Here is a 16,869-nt window from a genome sequence, read left to right as displayed (position 1 = left end):
CTGAATGTTGCCTAACTTTGGCGTGCAACAGCAAATGGATTCGCGGTAAAGGTACCATTTGGATCAGCTGCCGCCCTGGCCTTGCCCAGCCTCTGGTACTTGGCCTCATCTTCATAATAAGTCTTCCAGACGTCAGGGCTAGCCATAACCCAGGAGCCCCAGGAACCCCAAAGAACGCGTCTGTCAGTCTTACTGAAACAGCTCTTGGCACCAATCATCACGCCGTCGTTCTCGTTCTGCCATTGATTCGCGAGATTTTGCGACATTTTATGATTTGGGTCGTTTATGTTCAGATACCAACAGTCCACAGTTTGGAGAACGGTTGAATCTCTCCAACTATATGCAGAACTACCGTCCCCATTCTTGTAGAACATCGAATTCTCTCCGCCGAAGCACTGGATCTGGGCAGAGAGCTTACAGTTATCGTAGAGGGGATTCGGTACCGGTCTCTCGTTCGCATCGTCCAGCTTCTCGTATGGATCGCAGATCTTGCCAAGTCTTCCAACCAGCGTGTTGACCCAGCCATCTTTACCCAGAGTCTTTGAGTTGGTGGCATACGTTCGCTTGACATATGGACGAGGGAACTCTCGACGTTGGGGGAATACCCAGTGACCTGTCATGTTGGCCATGTCTGCAGGAAACTCATCGAAGTGAACACATCCATGCTTGAAATTGTCCAGATTCCGAAATTGCTGGAACCACGCATCTGTGCTTTCGTCATACTTCTGTTGATCCCCAACCGGGCACCATTGTGCGTAGAGGACGATGACAGGGGGCAGTTTACCAGCCAGTAGCGCACGGATGTTGTCAGGGAAGAATCGAAAGACTGTGTCTTGAAGGCCTTTCCATACTTCATCGTTCTTGAACGAAGGAAAAAGCTTGGTGATATCAAAGTCCGTGCTAAGGACGTTGACGCAAAGATCGCGACCCCGGGGCGCGTTGCCTGCATCAGACATGGCTGCAACAAATCCCAAAAGAGACTTAAGAGTGTTCTCATTGTAAAGCCAGAAGGCCTTGACTCCGCGAGGTCCCTGGAACTTGACTGGGCCTTTGGGGGTCTTGATCGTGTTTTCGATGCCCATGTAGCTCTTGGCTTTGAATACCATGATGGTATAGTGCGTAATAACACCAAAGTTGCCAGGACTGCCACCGCGGATGGCATAAAACAGCTCAGCATTCTTATCTTTGTTGATGATCTGGACTTTGCCGCTGTGGTCGATCATGCGAATCTCGGTGATGTAATCACCAAGAAGGCCAAAGCTGCGTCCAAGTTGGCCATAACCTCCGGTCTGTCCGTGGCCACCAAGGCACACATAGGCGCATTGACCCGTGGGAGCAAAGAGCCCATGACTGGCGAGGTAAGCCAGAAAGTCCTGTAGCTGATTGCCGACACCAGCAAATACCAGTACTCTATCATCAGGAACGGGAATAGTTGGATTGCTGATGATTTTCAAGTCCTTGTACGCGTTGCTCACATCAAGCTGCACATTGTTGCCTGAACAAGAACAAGCGCCGCTGTACTGGTGACCGCCACTCTTGATAGCAATGCCGACTTTGTGTTCAACGGCATAGTTGATGGCGCTCTTGACATCATTGTCATCCTTTGGTTTGAGAATGAGAGCAGGATCTAGGTTATGATCTGCTACATCTATGTAGGATGAGGTTGCGTACTGCTGATTGAAGAAGTTGTAGTCCTCTTTTTCATACTCGTTGCCTTCACGGGCGTATTGCATCCCAATGAAGTTGTTGACTTGAGCCGTAGCCATGGCTTTGGAGAGAAGATCAGATGTAATATTGAAAAATGGGTGGAGAATGAGAAAGAGGTTTAGTGATGAATCTTATGGAAAAATTAACAGGGCAATCAGTTCGTTGTTATATAGTTTGTCCAAATACCTGAGACAGCTTTCTGCATCTGCTCCAAGTTGAGTTCAGAGCAGTCAGTTGCAATAGCAATGCCATTTTCGGTTCGTCGGTGAGTATCTTCCCAAGGTAAGACATGGCGTTGTGCGGAGAGGATCTCGACTGGTCTACCTAATGGGATCATCGAAACGTCGAACGGTTCTCGACCGCCTCTTGCTTTGCAGCCAGCCACCATATCTCTCAAACTAGATTTTCGGCCAGTCAAAGGCAAAATAACCGAGACAGAGAGGGGTTGGAAGATGCTGCTTGTCTTTGCCACTCTGGCTGTTCACCGTCAATATGCCACGACCGGCTTGGGCAATGATTATCAGACATCGTGTATAAGGAATGTTGGATTTGCTGTAATGCCCAAGCCTATCACACCAGGGCTTTGACAAGGTCCACGAAGGTTTGACGATGAAAACGGCCCAACTTGAATTGTGGCCTCCGCTAACTGCCGCAAGTGACTGCTAAGGGCTTACACTCCCTTCAATAGCTGCTGCTTCGTGGCGCGGGAGCTATCGTCCCGCTCCCGTGAAAAGCACACTAACATTTCCCACTAAACTTAACCCAATCGAGAAACGCGTGTCTCAGGTCTCATGCTACCACAGGTCCAGAACCCGCGCCCCAAACTCAGTCTAGAGACAACGGCCGCATTTTTAAACTGTGTACCTACTGGTAATCGGCGGTCTAACTGGTTCCTGCTTCCATGTTGATATCCTAATCATTGGTTGGTTTGTCAGCCCGAAAACCGTCAAACAATGCGACGGTAGAGCCTTTTGATACCAATCCTAATCAGGCTTGCTGACCCTTGGTTCGACTTATAAGTTCCTCATAGTAATCCTGTAAATTGCCGTTGGAATTTAAAGCCCGTCTACAGTGGTATTTCGTGGCTGGCGGATCCTATAATCAAGTGTATGCTGCATGTAAAGGATACAAAGAACCCGCCAAGGTGCCTCTCAAGTACTGTCAAATCGGTTTGTGCTCCGTTTCGTGCTCCTACCCTGCACTTCGTGTCGTCAAATTATATTGAAGACTTGAGGAGGTACGAATCATTCCAAAAAGTGATAATGAATTTTAACTAACTTCAAATAACTTGATCAAGACTCAACTCACACAAAACACGCTTTCTTCTTCGACCCAATGTCTGATACCGAGTCACTAATCCAAAAGCACAGTCTTTCTGAGTTCCTTGTCGATCTTAATGGCACCATTACTGATTCAACGACTGCAGTTGAGAACCACTGGCAGGAGTAGGTTCTCAATATCTCAACTCTGGAGGATGAAGTACTGATGAGACTTCTGCAGTGTCTGCAAAGAAATCGGCGTAGATCCCGAGGTCATCCTTGAGACATCTCATGGACGACGTAGCCTGGATGTTCTTGAATTGTTGGCACCTGCGTATGCTAACTGGGATTGTAGGACGCAAATGGCGCTGCCGATATTTGCTTAGCTAACACTCACTAGTTGTCAAGCGAATCGAAGCTGCTATTCCAGTAAATCTTGGCCATCTTGCTACCGCCGAGTCCGTCAAGGTCGGCAAGCCTGATCCGACATGTTACTTTCTTGGACACAAGAGCCTGGGGTCCGATGGCCATGATGGAAAGACTATGCTGGTCATTGAGGAAAGGCTTGCTGGCATTAGGGCCGGCAAAGTTGTAGGTTTTAAGGTTCTGGGCTTAGTGACGAGTCATACATACGAACAAGTCAAGTCCGCTGGGCCAGACTGGATTGTCAAGGATTTAGAATCTGTCAAGATTTTGGGAAAGAACGGAGACAAAGTTCTGGTCGAGATATGCAAACACAATTTAACATGATTGTCGGATAGATATATATGCAATGGTTTGCCTCGGCATGTCAAGTCCCAATACTCAATTGGATAAGCTGTTAGACACCTTGCTTCTCAACCTGGTGCTCCATCACCCTCGCTGTCTGTTCCTCTCCTCCAACACCTTCAGAAGCTTCACATACTCCCGCTGATCCTCACCCGCCTCAAAATACTTAACATTATCATCCGACAAGTCTACAACCCAACCATACTTATAATCAACCCTAGCATATCTCCACAGCACCAGATGGCTATCCTCCTCAAGCATCTTTCGAATCCTCGCAGCTTCCACAGAATCCTCAATGGTCTCAAACTCCTTTCTATCACCCTCCCGCCACATAAGCGGAGGTGTTCTGCTTTGCACGACAGACAACTTGAAAAGTCGTATATTGCTCTCCCGAATGGCTTTCCAGAGACCAGCCCAAGTCACGGGGTCTAGTTCTCTATCAGATCCGTATTCCCAATCAGGCCCGTCACACATACAGTCATATAGCTCAAGCTCCTCAAAGCTATCGACTCGGCTGGTGAGAAACTCTACCAGTTCAGGTCCGATCATGATGTTCTTGAGCGTGAGTGAGTGGAGGAATAGGAAGTGGTCTTCCTTCAAGGGCAGAGGGATGCAGTAGTTGGTAGATGCCCCTCCAAATAGACCGTCAGGGCTGGCTTCGAGAGTAAGATGCCGAACGTTTCGCGCATGCCTCATGACGAAGTGCGGCAAATTCCCGATAAACTCTGCAAATTCGGGCTTCGTGTGCCAACAATCGCCGTCATCGCCGCCAAAGACACCAATCTCCAAAACCTGCAGCCTTCCGAGAAAGGACTCCCATTCCGGCGTTTCCCATGCGGAAGCGTTCCTGGGAATGAGGTTTGATATCTTGAGGTTTGTGATGTTTTGGTTTGTTGAAATGGTCTGCATGACATCATTGTATTGCGCACGCCATATAATCTCGCGTTCTTGTTGCAGTGTCTGATCCCAGTTCTCCTCATTGTCAACAATACTGCCAAGCATATTTGGATCTGACCAAGATGCGGTTTCTCCCCACCAGCCATCATGCTCAAAATTTCTCGCATTAAACTCAACAACGAAAGAACTGACATTGCTGAGGATATCGCCTCGCACGATTCTCTTGAGTGTGTCAGTTGAGGCTGCCCCCCATACGCTGGGCATAGGACCGTCGTGGGGTTTTTCCTCCATGTTGGGTTGGAAGTACACATGCAAGTGAAATCTAGAGATGAAGTTTTGGTACTTGTGGATGAGCTCCTCTAGAGCACGCGTGGATGCCAGCGGGCAAGGAATGTAGAGGGTTCGGAACAGGACCCCAACAACAGCATGGCGCATGAACCAGTTCGTGCGGCTCAAGGTTTTGACATCTTGAGGTGACAGATAGCTGGCGACATTTGTGACAAGTTCGATAGGTAGGGTATCAAGAGCGGCCATATTGAGATTGATGAAGAATGAAGGATAACGAGTTCAGAGAACGCAAAGAACAAACGGTCAAGTAAAATACTATACGGGGCTCATGGTTGCCTGTCGTCGTGCGGTTCATCCCATCATGAGCTTGCCGTCACGATATCATTTCTTACGACCAAGGTAGAGTGACATCAAACGCTGCACAATTGCTGACGGCGTTTTAGTCCCTCTACTTATTTCCGACCAACGCTTAACGCATCAATAGTCTCACCACATTGTGGAGCCCAATGCGCCACCAACCGACCTCGCGTGTGAGATTTTAACCTGAAGGAGCTGGAGCTCGGCACGGCTCGATAATAATTGGACGACGACCTTGAGGCTGAAATCACGATTGCATTCCATTCATACGATAAATGATCATTACTCAATATTCGGCTAATAGTGGCCCAATCTGATTCATGCAGTATAGAGCTCGGTCTGAGAACAGTGTTATTGGTCTGAAGGATGAACGACTCATGCAATATCCTTGACATCGTCCCACTGATAAATGATATGCCTCTCTCCTAGCGCTGTCTTGAGTACAATCAGCAAATCATCGATGCTTCCCAGGAATTTGAGATACAGCGTTACGGCGACGCAGTACCGTCGATGGTCTTCATCTGCGACTAGCGTGGTTGTTAAAAGCACTTCACTTTTTGAAGCATAAAATGAATCAATGGCGCGTCGAACAAGTGGTGCTGGCAGTCGTTCTGGAAGAGGCGATCCTGTTCGTAGAGCCTGTTCAATGATGCCGAGAACAGCCATGACATCTCCGATGGATCGTTCATCGAGGATGTTCGCAACGCGAATGAGGCGATCTTGCATCTCTTTTGGTAGGGTAGATGCGAGGTTGAGAAGACCGCCAAGTGCTTGGTTCATGTACTGTAGCTGCTCCTTCGTTTGTGCAAGAACCTTTTGATCGAATGGCCCGAAGCTCAATTCGCCTTTCAGCAACGCGATAGAAGGACTCACGGCGAGTAGTATCTCTGCAACTTCAATCGAGATATGCTCCGCGACTGCACCCAGGGCATGGTTTCTGTCCGTCCGACCCCAGTGAGAAATCAGAAGAGCGTAGTGATCTGATAGACTTCGCACCGAGTTTGCGAGAATCTTGCAGACGTGCGTAGTTCCAGATGGTGGACTTGGGAATAATTGCACGACAAACGCAGCGACGAAGCCAATCAAAACTGTGACGACTCGCTTCCAGAATGCTTCGTAGCCTTTACCGGGAAGACCATACTGGATAATATGATCGTGATCCCAACTGAAGCCAAGAACAAGGCAAAAGGTAGCTCCGCCCATGATGGTAGCAAATGCGAATGATGGGGGAAGATAGAGGCGCCACCAGAGCATAGGAATGATCATGACGCCAGTTGAAGCTGCCATGCCGTATGGATTGCCAACACCACTCCCAGCACCGATATACCAAGCAACCATACCCATGGCTCCTCCGACAATAGTTCCGATCGTACGCGCGATGAGCGAAAAGATAAAATCAGCCAGATATACGAGCATAACTGTTTGAGCACTGATAACAGCCCAGATACCCTTCTCTCGGTAGAAGAAGCCAGCTGTACTGGGGAGCACTGCCGGTATTGATGTAGCGATCGTAACCACAACCATTCTCAAAGCATACATACCAGAAGGGTTGACCAACCAGTTGTACGTCGAGATGAATACACGTCCAATTTTACTCCTTTGGGCGGAAGAGCCTTTATATCCTCGACTGATATCTAGTCTTCGTTTCGTTTCCTTCGTTTGCTCATCGAAAGTCTCAGTGTCCATCATTTGATCGGGATCCTCCTCTGTTGAAATGTCGTAACCTGGAAAGGTAATTTGTCCGTGGAATATCCAGGCCAAGGCATATTGTAACCGTGAAGGAACCCATATGCGATGACTTGTTCGCTTTTCGGAGAGGTGGAGTATGTACTCTAGTAGCTTCTCAGTTGCAATGGCCATGTTCAGAATTCGTTCCTCGATAACCATGGCTATTACCATGCTGGGCAAAAATGGTCGATCAGTTCCCTCCATTGGTTTGAGGTGGCCACTTTCGTCGAACAGTTCTGCGTGCGCCTCGAGAACACCCCTTGTTGTGTTGATCACGCATGCCTCCCTCGCCTGCCGGGACCTTGCCAAAGTATCGTGAAGGTTTCGATTCAGCTCCTCCCACTGTACTGGTGATGGCTTTCCCATCCATCGGCAGGAATTGACAGCATGGATATAATCTGCTGCAAGATTTATAGCTTGCGGTCCGATCTCCAGCAGGTCTGATGTCGTATCCCGAAGCGTATTCCTCGTCCTGGAGCGTACCTCGGATCCTTCAGGCCTTTGGAAAGCACTCAAAATCGTGGCATTTTCGTGCCGATGATGTTGACCAATCTCGTATTTCTCCTTGTCCGTTGCTGGGCCAATTCGTCCATCTTCTTGAGCCTTGATATGTTCCTCTTCCTTCTGCTTCCCGCGAATTTGCGCAATTTGAAAATCGAGAAGATAAAGACTGGAAAACATGACTTTGCGCGCCCTTTGGTGCAAACCCTTAACATCATCTGCGTTCCATCGACCACGCGAAAAGTCAATCGGCAGAAATGCGAGTGCTGGCTGTCCGGCCTTGAAGATAGCGATCATACCAACCCTGCTTCCTTGAAGCTCAGCAAGCGGGATGGTCTCATCAGCAAATCGCCTCTTCGTGGCAGACAGAGCTGAATTGGACATGCGGACTAGCTTCTCAATCTGATCAAGGACCATGTACGATGTTGACTGGGGGAAGAGCAACAGGCAGCATGCTAAGCCCAGACCGATTCCAATGGCTCCAGGTTTGACGATAATCGCGGCGAGATCGCCTTGAAATTTCGGAAGTGTCGGGCCAAAGAGGATAAAGATATCGATAACAATCGTTCCAAAGATCTGCATGAGAACAAGCTTCGGATTCGCGCACCGCAGTCGTGCCAAAACATAGATGAACAAACAGCCCATACTGAAATACACAGCCGTGACACTCGCATCAAGCATGAAACCGTTATGAATCAACACCTGCGCCTCCCACGCCGGCGCTTGTCCCGTGGTCTTCGCAATCTCCTCAGCCTGCTGCTGCAGCGCCTGAAGCTTAGCCTGCGTCTCAGCATCAGAGCGTGTCGCAAGCGCCGCTTTCATCGTCAAAAGACCCCAACACCAAGCAAGACACATTCCCAACAATAGAGAAAACGCGGCGAGTAAGTAAATGAATAAAATACTAGCTGGTGGAACTGCAAAGAGAAGAATTGCACCGAGGAATGTCGCTTGGCCGATTTCAACGAGACTGGGGTGGATGAAAATGAGGAGCATCATAACCCATATTGCGATCCAGCATCGAAGAAAGATCTTCATGTCGCGGGCGTTGAAGTGGTCCAGCCATGGCGGGAGTTTCCGCTTTGGACGCGCTTGGGCGGATTCATTTTGGTGAGCCGAAGCTTCGTCAGAAGAAGGCATTGTTCATCACTCCAATTGACGCGTGTTGAAAGGAATTGAGGTCAGCGAGTGAGGCCTTTTTGGAAGAAATAAATGGCAACTTTAAGGCCGGAGCTAGAGGTTGGAACTTGGTCTGAGTAAGACTTGACTATGACGTCTGTATGGAGAAGGCGAAACTCTATTGGCGAGACTAGTCTGAATGTCGTTGGGAGACATTGGAGGATCAACGATCAGATAAGCCATTTTGAATATTTAGTTCCTGCAGAAAAGGCGGTTTAGTTCATCCTTTCAGATTGGTTCTCGTTAACTTCGTGAAACCATGCTGCGATGTCATATACTGAAGCTGTGATGAACCTCGGGGGGCGGGAGGATCCATCTTAGCGCGTTGTCCCCATCTTTCCAGCTGTGGAGTTGATGAACAACTAAACGGTGCCGTAGCCGAGAAGACGAATCAGACGAGCAGCAAGGCTACCATGCACATCGGACATCAAGAAATGGGGCTCACGGGCTATTGAAGTACATCGTTGCAGCGTGGACGTCTCAACGAGTCGATGTTGATTGCGAGACGACCTATGGGATCTAGCTACAATCGTATATTAATAGAATCACAGCGCGTTCTCAACGACCCGAGGAACTGTAGCTTTCAGACCGCGGATAAGAAGTACGAAGTCTGTCCCTCTGAAGACTCTCATCATGACGAATCACAATGCTTGCTCGTGGATCCGTTAGATCCAAGTCGTCCACTGGAGCAAACATTGGTCTATTTTATATATGGCAGATGCAATACTTTGTTTCTCTTCTATTTTCACTTCTCTGCCTGGGAGGCAACGAGAAAAATAAAAATTATCGCAATATGATACAGACGGATCCCAAACAAGGTATTCAAAGGCCAATCCAACCACCGAAGCAGGCATAATATTAAGTAAGGTAGTACCACTGTGATTACCAGAAGCTCATACCAATTGATTCCAAACGAGACCTGCAAAAGCCATTCTGACCAGTGAGCCAGGAATACTATCATATAGGTCACCGCTAAAAGAAGCAGTATAATCCCTACCATCATTGATAGTTGCTGAATCGGGTGGGTCCCCTGGACATTTGCTGACTGGTGCTGTGTTGAGAGTTCGGAAACACAAAGGGATGTGAGTTTAGCTCGGCTTATTTCTTCGTCATGTTTCACCGTCGGACCAAGGTCGATTGGCTGCCCCTCGATGCTACTCTTCTCATTCTTGGGCTGATCTTGGGGATACACTGAACCTTGCCGGCCTGCATCGACCTTGGTATCTGGGCCTTTTTCTCGGTTCTTTTCAACCTTTTCCCCGCTGGCGTGACTCTTCTCAAGGCTCTCAAGCCACCGTGCGGCATCATTGTTCTGGTTTTTATAACTCTCAATGTCAAGATCATAGTTGATTGGCCCATTTGTTATATGTAGCGAGATGTTTCGCCCCTCGGCATGCATCAAAGCGGTCAACCGCGCAAGACACCTCATCTGCTCTGCATGGTGTTCTCTGCCTAGCCTTTTGCCAACCTCGCACGGTTTCGTCAAGAACCATTCTAGGAGATCGAGGAACGGGCCCTTCTTGTTGAAGATAATTGTTAAGCCGTGAAAGGCATGGTCTAGCAGAAGACCATTGATGATGCGTGCATGATGCGTGGGGATTTTAAAGAAAGGGAATGAGAAGATATCAGTCTGACGAAGCTGTCTGTCCCATCCCGGTCGTTTTCTCAGTATTCCATTCAACAAAGTGGAATAGCTGTTGATAGCCTTGTGAACGGGGAGGTCTTCCAGTATTGACTTTGTTCCTGGGCCATGGATCGAGTCGATCTCGATCTGTCGGTAAAGCTGACGCCCAGCCTTTGTCTCAGGATTGTTTTCCTCATGTGGCTCTGGGAGATGATTGCCTCTCAAGACGATCATCAATAGGGGAGAGATAGGCGTGAAGAGGTGAAAGCGGGGTCCTAGGCGAATGAATTCTCCTGTGGTCTTGTCTTGAAAGTTGACGGTTGGTCCTTCGTACACATGGCTTCCTGTGTCAGGAAGAATAAACTCTTCATCCTCGCTCACAGGGGTGCAGAAGGACATCCAAAATTCGGTAATGTGTTCTTGGAAATGACGAAATAAGCCATAATAGACAGTCAACTTGAGAATTTCTTGCTAATTTGCTGTCACACGCATATCGAGATCGATGATAGAACTCAAACAAACCCTGCAACCAAATATCTAAAGGTCGTTCAATTCCATTTCGATCCATATACTCCTTCAAAAGATCACGATCAATCTTTTTGTAGTCGTTGATACTATTGCAGTTATATGTCTTGAAGAAGCCTGAGCCTCGCTGGTTCAGTAGATAAATGAACTTGCGTACTACAGTTTGCTGTGTCCTGTTGATTTTGACATATTCCTCTCCACGCTGGTGAGAGTTAATTATCCTGCGAATCACGGCACTCGTCTCGCTCTCCAGTCTGCTAAACTTGGCCTCCAGCTCGCGAGGAAACTTTACGTTTGGTGACTGGTCTGTGTACATGTCATCCAGGCCGCATACTTGTCGGATAGAAAGCTCCTCAACCTTGAAACCCTCAGGCAAAAGTTCCAAGCAGTTCACGTCCCGGTCGCCGGGGTATTTTCCTTTTTCGTGATGGTGCTTTTTGCATTTTGAGCCATTCGTGGGGGCCTTGGGACAGCTGAAAGGATGGTCGAAGTTCTTTAGGATGAACTGCGGGATGAAGTGCTGGTACTGCGGCGCGTCGGCCGACATGATACCGATCGATTGATAGCCGGTCAAATCACGATTTTCTTTCGGTTATCGCGTTAAGGCGGTGATCTACGAGATGCCTGCTGTCGCTGGGCAGCACTTCAAAATCTGAAACTGAAGCTTGATGAGAAAAAGAAGCGCGTAAGCAGCGGCGTATCTGATTGGGGACCAACAACTTCAGCCGCAGTCTAGATCTAAGGCGGGGTAAGGACTCTTCCACCAGTCGGCCAGCCAGTTGCTAGGATTAGGGGTCTTCAAACCGACAACAGTCTCGAGAGATGCGTAACATCGTGCAGAAAGAGGGGAGGCACAGAAATAGCAATTGAAGTTATTTACAGTTCAGGGTGGGGGCGAAAACTTCAATAAGACGGCGCAGAGATTACACCGCTTCGCTGTATAAATATCGAGCAAGTTTTCGTATTCAGAAAATAGTTTAACAAGCTTAAGCATATCTTTAACCTTGCAGCCTCATCAAACCTTGGCACCACCTCCTGGAAATGAAGTTCACTCTCAGTGTTTTGGCGCTTGCCGCGTCTGCCAATGCATGGACCATGCAGTTCGACTGCCCAAGAGGATCTCACTTCGAAGGGTCCTATTCGGGCTCTAAGAACAAGGGATGCACTTCCATCCCAGCATGTGTCCCAGGCGATCATGTAAGTTAAGACATTTTTCACCGCTTCTCAGGTACTTGTTACTGACTACCGTTGGGCTAGATGGTTTGGGGTAATACGAAAAAGTCCAACTGTGTTCTGAGGCTGTATGCCGCTGCGCCTTGTGCCGCTGACCAGGAGATTGGTCATTCCAAGGAGAATTGGGATCATAAGTTTGGTCAAGCTGTTTTTGCATGGGGAGTTACGAACTGTTAGTCAGAAGTTTTACATGGCTGCAGAAGAATATGTTCGTAATAACATGACGTCTTATACGGTTCTCCAGATAACTATTGAAGATATACATGAGATGATGTTCCAATCACCGTTTCACCAGACGTGACCAGTATATTTCGTGATACATTCTGAACTTTCTGTAAGATCTTAAGTGGTGCACTGAGAGTAGAAGTCGTTGAGCGCCTTGCAAGTTCCAGTGGCGCAGCACTTTGGACCGGTCCAGGTACTTCCGCCGCACTGGCCCCAGAGAGAAGCGCACTATGTCAGGTCAGCACATTTTAATTACCTCTAGATATCAGTGGACACTCATGGACATGTGACTTACCTGACCGGATGGTTGAGTCGACACGGGAGGAACCTGTGTAGATGACGTTCGGGTAGAGGTCTGTAGAGTCGTAGTGGGGCCGTTGCCGCCACCATCACCGCCGCCAGCACCGTTGCAAGAGAACTTCAGTTACAATTAGATATCATAACAGCGTCTGGGAGAGTTGCTTCGCTTTACTTACCACTGCAGGTCCAGGGATGGTGTAGCTGTTAAAGTTGGAGTAGATCTGAAAGGCCAAGCGTTAATATACTTCATTATCATCTTGATAGGATACTGTCTTACGTTGGCGGTATACCCAGGATCGGTTTCCTTGAAAGCACCAGGAATCTTGACCTGGTTACTGGGAACAGTACTGCCTCCACCAGAAACGCTGATCTGGGCGCAGCTGATGTAGAACTAGAGATCCATGTGAACTTCTGCGGCGAATCAGGTGCTGGTCACTTACCTGAGGAATACCTGCTGGCCAAGGGTTGTGAATGCCTAGACTCTGGATGCGAAGAAGATATTCGCCGTTGGCAATGCAAGTGGGAAGGTTGAACGTGTAGCTGACTAAGAGATAACAAGGTTAGATTCCAGGAAGGAATCTCTTGGCGTCGAATGATAACTTACGGTACATAGGCCAGGTCGAAGTGCTGCCACTGAAGGTAGGACCTATTCACTTGCCGTTAGTCGTTCTCCTGTTTATCCAGCCGATTAGTAGAGACATACCCCAGTCCTTGATCTTGAACCAGCCGCCGCTGCCATCGTATGATGAGGCAGAGCTTGGTGCCTTGGACATGTATACGGAGATAGGTCCCTGGTGGTAGACTGCAGTATCAAGAGTGAAGGTAATCGAGTCGCCAGCCTTGACTCCAACGGTCTGGGTGTTGGTTCCCGAGGCGCCGACATTGCATCGAAGGTCATTGGAATCCAGATCTAAGACATAGTTGTCAGTGTGTTACTCCATGAACGCTCTTGCTGGGTAGGGAATCGAGACATACCAGTGACAGGAGAGTTGTAGTTCGAGTTCTGTCGAATGTACTGGAAGACTGGATACTTGGTCGACCCAACACTAAGCTGCTGGAAGATGTAATGAGCAGAGGTGCTTTGCACCAAAGCCACAACAGCTGCGAGTGAAGTAGCGATCTTCATAATTATCTCTCAAGATGATGTTATGACAGCTGATTGAGACTGGCCAAAGGAGACGTAAGAGGCGATGCAGGTTCAGGAGCGAGGTATAAAAGCATGCTGCGGGTGAAACGGCACGGACTTATGAGTGGTCACGTTCTTGATGGCAGTTTAGTCGTCCCCCAATGAGAATGATGTGATGGTCCTCCATTATAGTTCCGTTATAGAATGAGTGGTCTCAATGCGTCAACTGACAACGCTGTTGAGTTCCGAGAGCCCAAAATGGAAATGTTTACTGGCGAATATGGACGAGGACAATCCGCCATGGTCCAGAGATGGATGGAATGGAAGAACATGGTTGCTTCTCTCGGTAGTAATGCTCTGGAAGTCTAGCTAGATGAATGCCTTGTCCTCCTAGCATGGGCCTTTGCTATCGTATAACAAATAACTGTTACTTCGTCGAGCGACCTTGCTATAAGATTCCAAAGTGTATCTTTTGGTTCTGATTTTTATTACAATCAACAATTACAAGCTTTGAAGCATCCAGCACCCTCGTTTCGGATCTCGCTTGCAAGGTCGTTGATGGATTCACCGGGTAATTTCGTTTCGGAATGTCATCCTCCGTCCTCGGATCTGGGGACATGGGCAGCCAACAATGTAACATTCATCTCGACATTAGGCATTTAGCCTTTGGTCAATGGAAGTCACAAGGTCTATTTCTGTGCTTCGAAGGAATAAAGCTTCGTCTTCCAGCTTTTCTCACCATTGAGATAACAAAGCATCGTCGGCAATCCTCTAGCACAGAGTTCCCACCTTACGCATCGACCAACGGTAGCGATTTCAGCAATACCCGAACTACTCAAATTTCATTCTTCCTTATTCAAGGTGGGCGGCAGTATCAGCAGATGCTGTATAATTAGGCTCCATGCAGGTAGCACTGTTTTGGTTAGCCCGAGCTAACGCATTTTGAGTCGGGAAGTTTTAGACGACCGACACTTACGCCGAGTTGAGCTGATTCTCGAAGAACAGTATTTCGCTGACAATAATGAAGGTATAATCATGACTATCTTTCATGGCATTGAAAAAATTAAGGTCTCTACCTGAAGATAAGACTCACATTGTAACCCCGCCCTGATGATCTTCGTCGCGATGGCGATCTCCAGGGTAGGCTCAGCCAATGAAGTGACAGGATAATCATGTCCAAGACTCAGGAAACACCAAACCCCGCATCGCGCCACCAAATGAAGTGAGTCATATCAGCCAAGACTGCTGAATAAAAGAGGTATTGCTCTTCACAAATCTTGATCCGGGAAGAGACACTGCCCGCGATCGTATCTACAACCAACAAAGCTCTCGTCAAGCATCCTTACACAGTTCCCAGCCTCATTTCAGCTTCTCAAGTTACCTCCAACAACCAAAACACCATCAAAATGGGCGAGAAAATTTTGCCTACCAGAGAGCTTGATCTAATTGGTAAAGTCGCGGTCATCAGCGGTGCATCACGAGGTATCGGTCGCGCTATAGCATTCAACTTGGCATCTCGAGGATGTTCTATCCTGGGCACTTGTGTCAGCAACAAAGGTATTGATGCTCTATCATCAGGCCTGAACGATGAGGTCACAGAACTTGTCTACAAAGCCACATCAAGAGAGCGTCCAGCAGGTCAACAGATCAAAGGGATTATCGCCGACGTATTCTCTAGCGACTGCGCCAAAACAATTGCTGATGCCCTTGAGAAGTCCTTTGACGGTCGCGTTGACATCCTGGTGAACTCAGCCGGTGACCCTATGCCCGGTGTCATTGGTCAAATGACCACTGAAGAGATTCAGAGAAGCCTTCTAGGCAACGTCCAAACCCCAGTTCAGATCGTCGAAGAGCTCGTTCGTCGAAAACTCTTCCAACCCAACAGCCGTATCATCTACATATCATCAGTCCGCTCGCGCCTCCCATGGGCCGATCAACTGATGTACGCAGCTGGAAAATCAGCCGGCGAATCACTCTGTCGAACATGGTCGCAGGCATTTGGTGGAAAAGATGAGCGATACGCTTTTATGGCTGGAACGACTGCGAATGCAGTCACCGCAGGTTTGACGGAGACTGACGCTGTTATGGATTGTGGACCGGAGGTTGTCAAGACGTTCCAGGATGAGTTCTTTCCCTTGCAGAGTATACCTAAGTTTGGGCAGCCTGAGGACGTGGCTGATGTTGTAGGGATGCTTTGTGGGAATGATGGAAGATGGATTACTGGATCTGTTATTAGTGCGAGTGGTGGGTGTATCAAGATGCAATAAAGTTTTAGCATATCACAAATGGCAAAATGGAACGAATACTTTCCCACGCTTTTATTGACATAGAGCTTAACTAAACAAGCAGACTCCGGTAGCTCTATACAAGGAAGAAATAGCAGAGTGGCGAATATGGGGTGGAAGGACCAACAAAACCTCCAACATCAACCGGCAACATTAGCTTCCACAAAACGACAATCCCTCCACGACTTAGGATTCCTTCAACTGAAGTTCGGAAAAGGTCTCAACCGCGAGCAAAGCATCACGGGCCCGGTCCTCGCCAAGGATACCACCGTCAACCAGATTCTTCAGGACATCACGCACATACTGGCGATTGAACGCCGCCTCGCCTTGGGGGTTTTCCTCAGGAAGCACGGAACGAACCCGAGCTTCAACATCACCAAGTTCAGAGATCGGAATGCTGGCAACCTCAAAGAACTTGGAGTGTGCGGGGGGGCCGTCATACTTTACGAGAGCGTAGCGAGCTTCATTCTGACGACCTTGGGCGGTGAGCCAGGTCGTGGTGATGGGGTTGAGGGCGGCAAACATCCAGCGGCTGGGGACCTGAAAATCGATCTTGGGTTTAAAGTCCAGAGGGGGGCTGACGGCGATGAAGAGTTGGGCGTGTGAAGGGCTTGTCTCCTCGTTGGAAGGGAGCTGTGTGCGGTCGGACATTTCGCTGGTTTGTGCGAGTAGGTTTGTTGATATGATCGGTGAAAATTGTGAGAAAGGAAACAGTTTGACTGTCCCATGGAAAGATGTAAGATGATGATGATGTTGTTGTTTTGAAAGTGGACGATTCAGCTTGCTATTAAAGCTGTCTCATGTCACACAAATATATTTGATGTTGCTGGTGAACAGACGCTATTGCCAGTGGTATCATAAACCTGTTAC

General features: G+C 48.3%; 9 protein-coding genes across 9 annotated transcripts; 3 read left to right on the top strand and 6 right to left on the bottom strand.

Annotated features, from left to right (window-relative positions):
• Positions 1-11: 11 nt before the first annotated feature.
• On the bottom strand, positions 12-1,766 carry FOBCDRAFT_282083 (uncharacterized protein; the record flags this gene model as incomplete). Its single annotated transcript, XM_031193349.2, has 1 exon — positions 12-1,766. The coding sequence occupies one exon, from the start codon at positions 1,764-1,766 to the stop codon at positions 12-14; it is 1,755 nt and encodes a 584-aa protein (XP_031029970.2).
• Positions 1,767-3,042: 1,276 nt separating this feature from the next.
• Positions 3,043-3,716, top strand: FOBCDRAFT_282082 (HAD-like domain-containing protein; the record flags this gene model as incomplete). The annotated part of the gene is made up of 3 exons (XM_054707783.1): positions 3,043-3,152; positions 3,208-3,317; positions 3,367-3,716. The coding sequence occupies 3 exons, from the start codon at positions 3,043-3,045 to the stop codon at positions 3,714-3,716; spliced, it is 570 nt and encodes a 189-aa protein (XP_054563758.1).
• A 75-nt stretch (positions 3,717-3,791) lies between these two features.
• Positions 3,792-5,186, bottom strand: FOBCDRAFT_192987 (uncharacterized protein). Its single transcript, XM_031193348.3, has one exon. The coding sequence runs from the start codon at positions 5,163-5,165 to the stop codon at positions 3,819-3,821; it is 1,347 nt and encodes a 448-aa protein (XP_031029969.2). The 5' UTR covers positions 5,166-5,186; the 3' UTR covers positions 3,792-3,818.
• A 389-nt stretch (positions 5,187-5,575) lies between these two features.
• On the bottom strand, positions 5,576-8,642 carry FOBCDRAFT_192985 (uncharacterized protein; the record flags this gene model as incomplete). The annotated part of the gene is made up of 1 exon (XM_031193347.3): positions 5,576-8,642. The coding sequence occupies one exon, from the start codon at positions 8,640-8,642 to the stop codon at positions 5,652-5,654; it is 2,991 nt and encodes a 996-aa protein (XP_031029968.2). The 3' UTR covers positions 5,576-5,651.
• Positions 8,643-9,426: 784 nt separating this feature from the next.
• On the bottom strand, positions 9,427-11,377 carry FOBCDRAFT_245749 (uncharacterized protein; the record flags this gene model as incomplete). The annotated part of the gene is made up of 2 exons (XM_059610717.1): positions 9,427-10,772; positions 10,828-11,377. 2 exons carry the CDS (start codon positions 11,375-11,377, stop codon positions 9,427-9,429), a joined length of 1,896 nt encoding a protein of 631 aa, XP_059466355.1.
• Positions 11,378-11,805: 428 nt separating this feature from the next.
• Positions 11,806-12,240, top strand: FOBCDRAFT_265800 (uncharacterized protein; the record flags this gene model as incomplete). The annotated part of the gene is made up of 2 exons (XM_031193345.3): positions 11,806-12,027; positions 12,088-12,240. The coding sequence occupies exons 1-2, from the start codon at positions 11,872-11,874 to the stop codon at positions 12,238-12,240; spliced, it is 309 nt and encodes a 102-aa protein (XP_031029966.2). The 5' UTR covers positions 11,806-11,871.
• Positions 12,241-12,405: 165 nt separating this feature from the next.
• Positions 12,406-13,714, bottom strand: FOBCDRAFT_209112 (glycosyl hydrolase family 61-domain-containing protein; the record flags this gene model as incomplete). Its single annotated transcript, XM_031193344.2, has 8 exons — positions 12,406-12,516; positions 12,584-12,706; positions 12,765-12,809; positions 12,866-12,979; positions 13,029-13,132; positions 13,193-13,234; positions 13,292-13,498; positions 13,564-13,714. 8 exons carry the CDS (start codon positions 13,712-13,714, stop codon positions 12,406-12,408), a joined length of 897 nt encoding a protein of 298 aa, XP_031029965.2.
• A 1,125-nt stretch (positions 13,715-14,839) lies between these two features.
• Positions 14,840-16,026, top strand: FOBCDRAFT_254395 (uncharacterized protein; the record flags this gene model as incomplete). Its single annotated transcript, XM_031193342.3, has 3 exons — positions 14,840-14,854; positions 14,902-14,936; positions 14,973-16,026. 3 exons carry the CDS (start codon positions 14,840-14,842, stop codon positions 15,979-15,981), a joined length of 1,059 nt encoding a protein of 352 aa, XP_031029963.3. The 3' UTR covers positions 15,982-16,026.
• A 159-nt stretch (positions 16,027-16,185) lies between these two features.
• On the bottom strand, positions 16,186-16,650 carry FOBCDRAFT_245745 (uncharacterized protein; the record flags this gene model as incomplete). Its single annotated transcript, XM_031193341.2, has 1 exon — positions 16,186-16,650. The coding sequence occupies one exon, from the start codon at positions 16,648-16,650 to the stop codon at positions 16,186-16,188; it is 465 nt and encodes a 154-aa protein (XP_031029962.2).
• Between the last annotated feature and the right edge of the window lie 219 nt (positions 16,651-16,869).

Source organism: Fusarium oxysporum, chromosome XII (assembly GCF_013085055.1).
Source record: "Fusarium oxysporum Fo47 chromosome XII, complete sequence".
NCBI classification, from domain to species: Eukaryota; Fungi; Ascomycota; class Sordariomycetes; order Hypocreales; family Nectriaceae; genus Fusarium; species Fusarium oxysporum.
The sequence above is the reverse complement of the archived record's forward strand: the minus strand, read 5'-3'. Positions and strand labels throughout refer to the sequence as shown.

What these genes read in the sequence shown, in the direction of transcription:
- FOBCDRAFT_192987 (XM_031193348.3), bottom strand. Translation starts at nt 5,165, where the DNA reads ATGGCCGCTCTTGATACCCTACCTATCGAACTTGTCACAAATGTCGCC.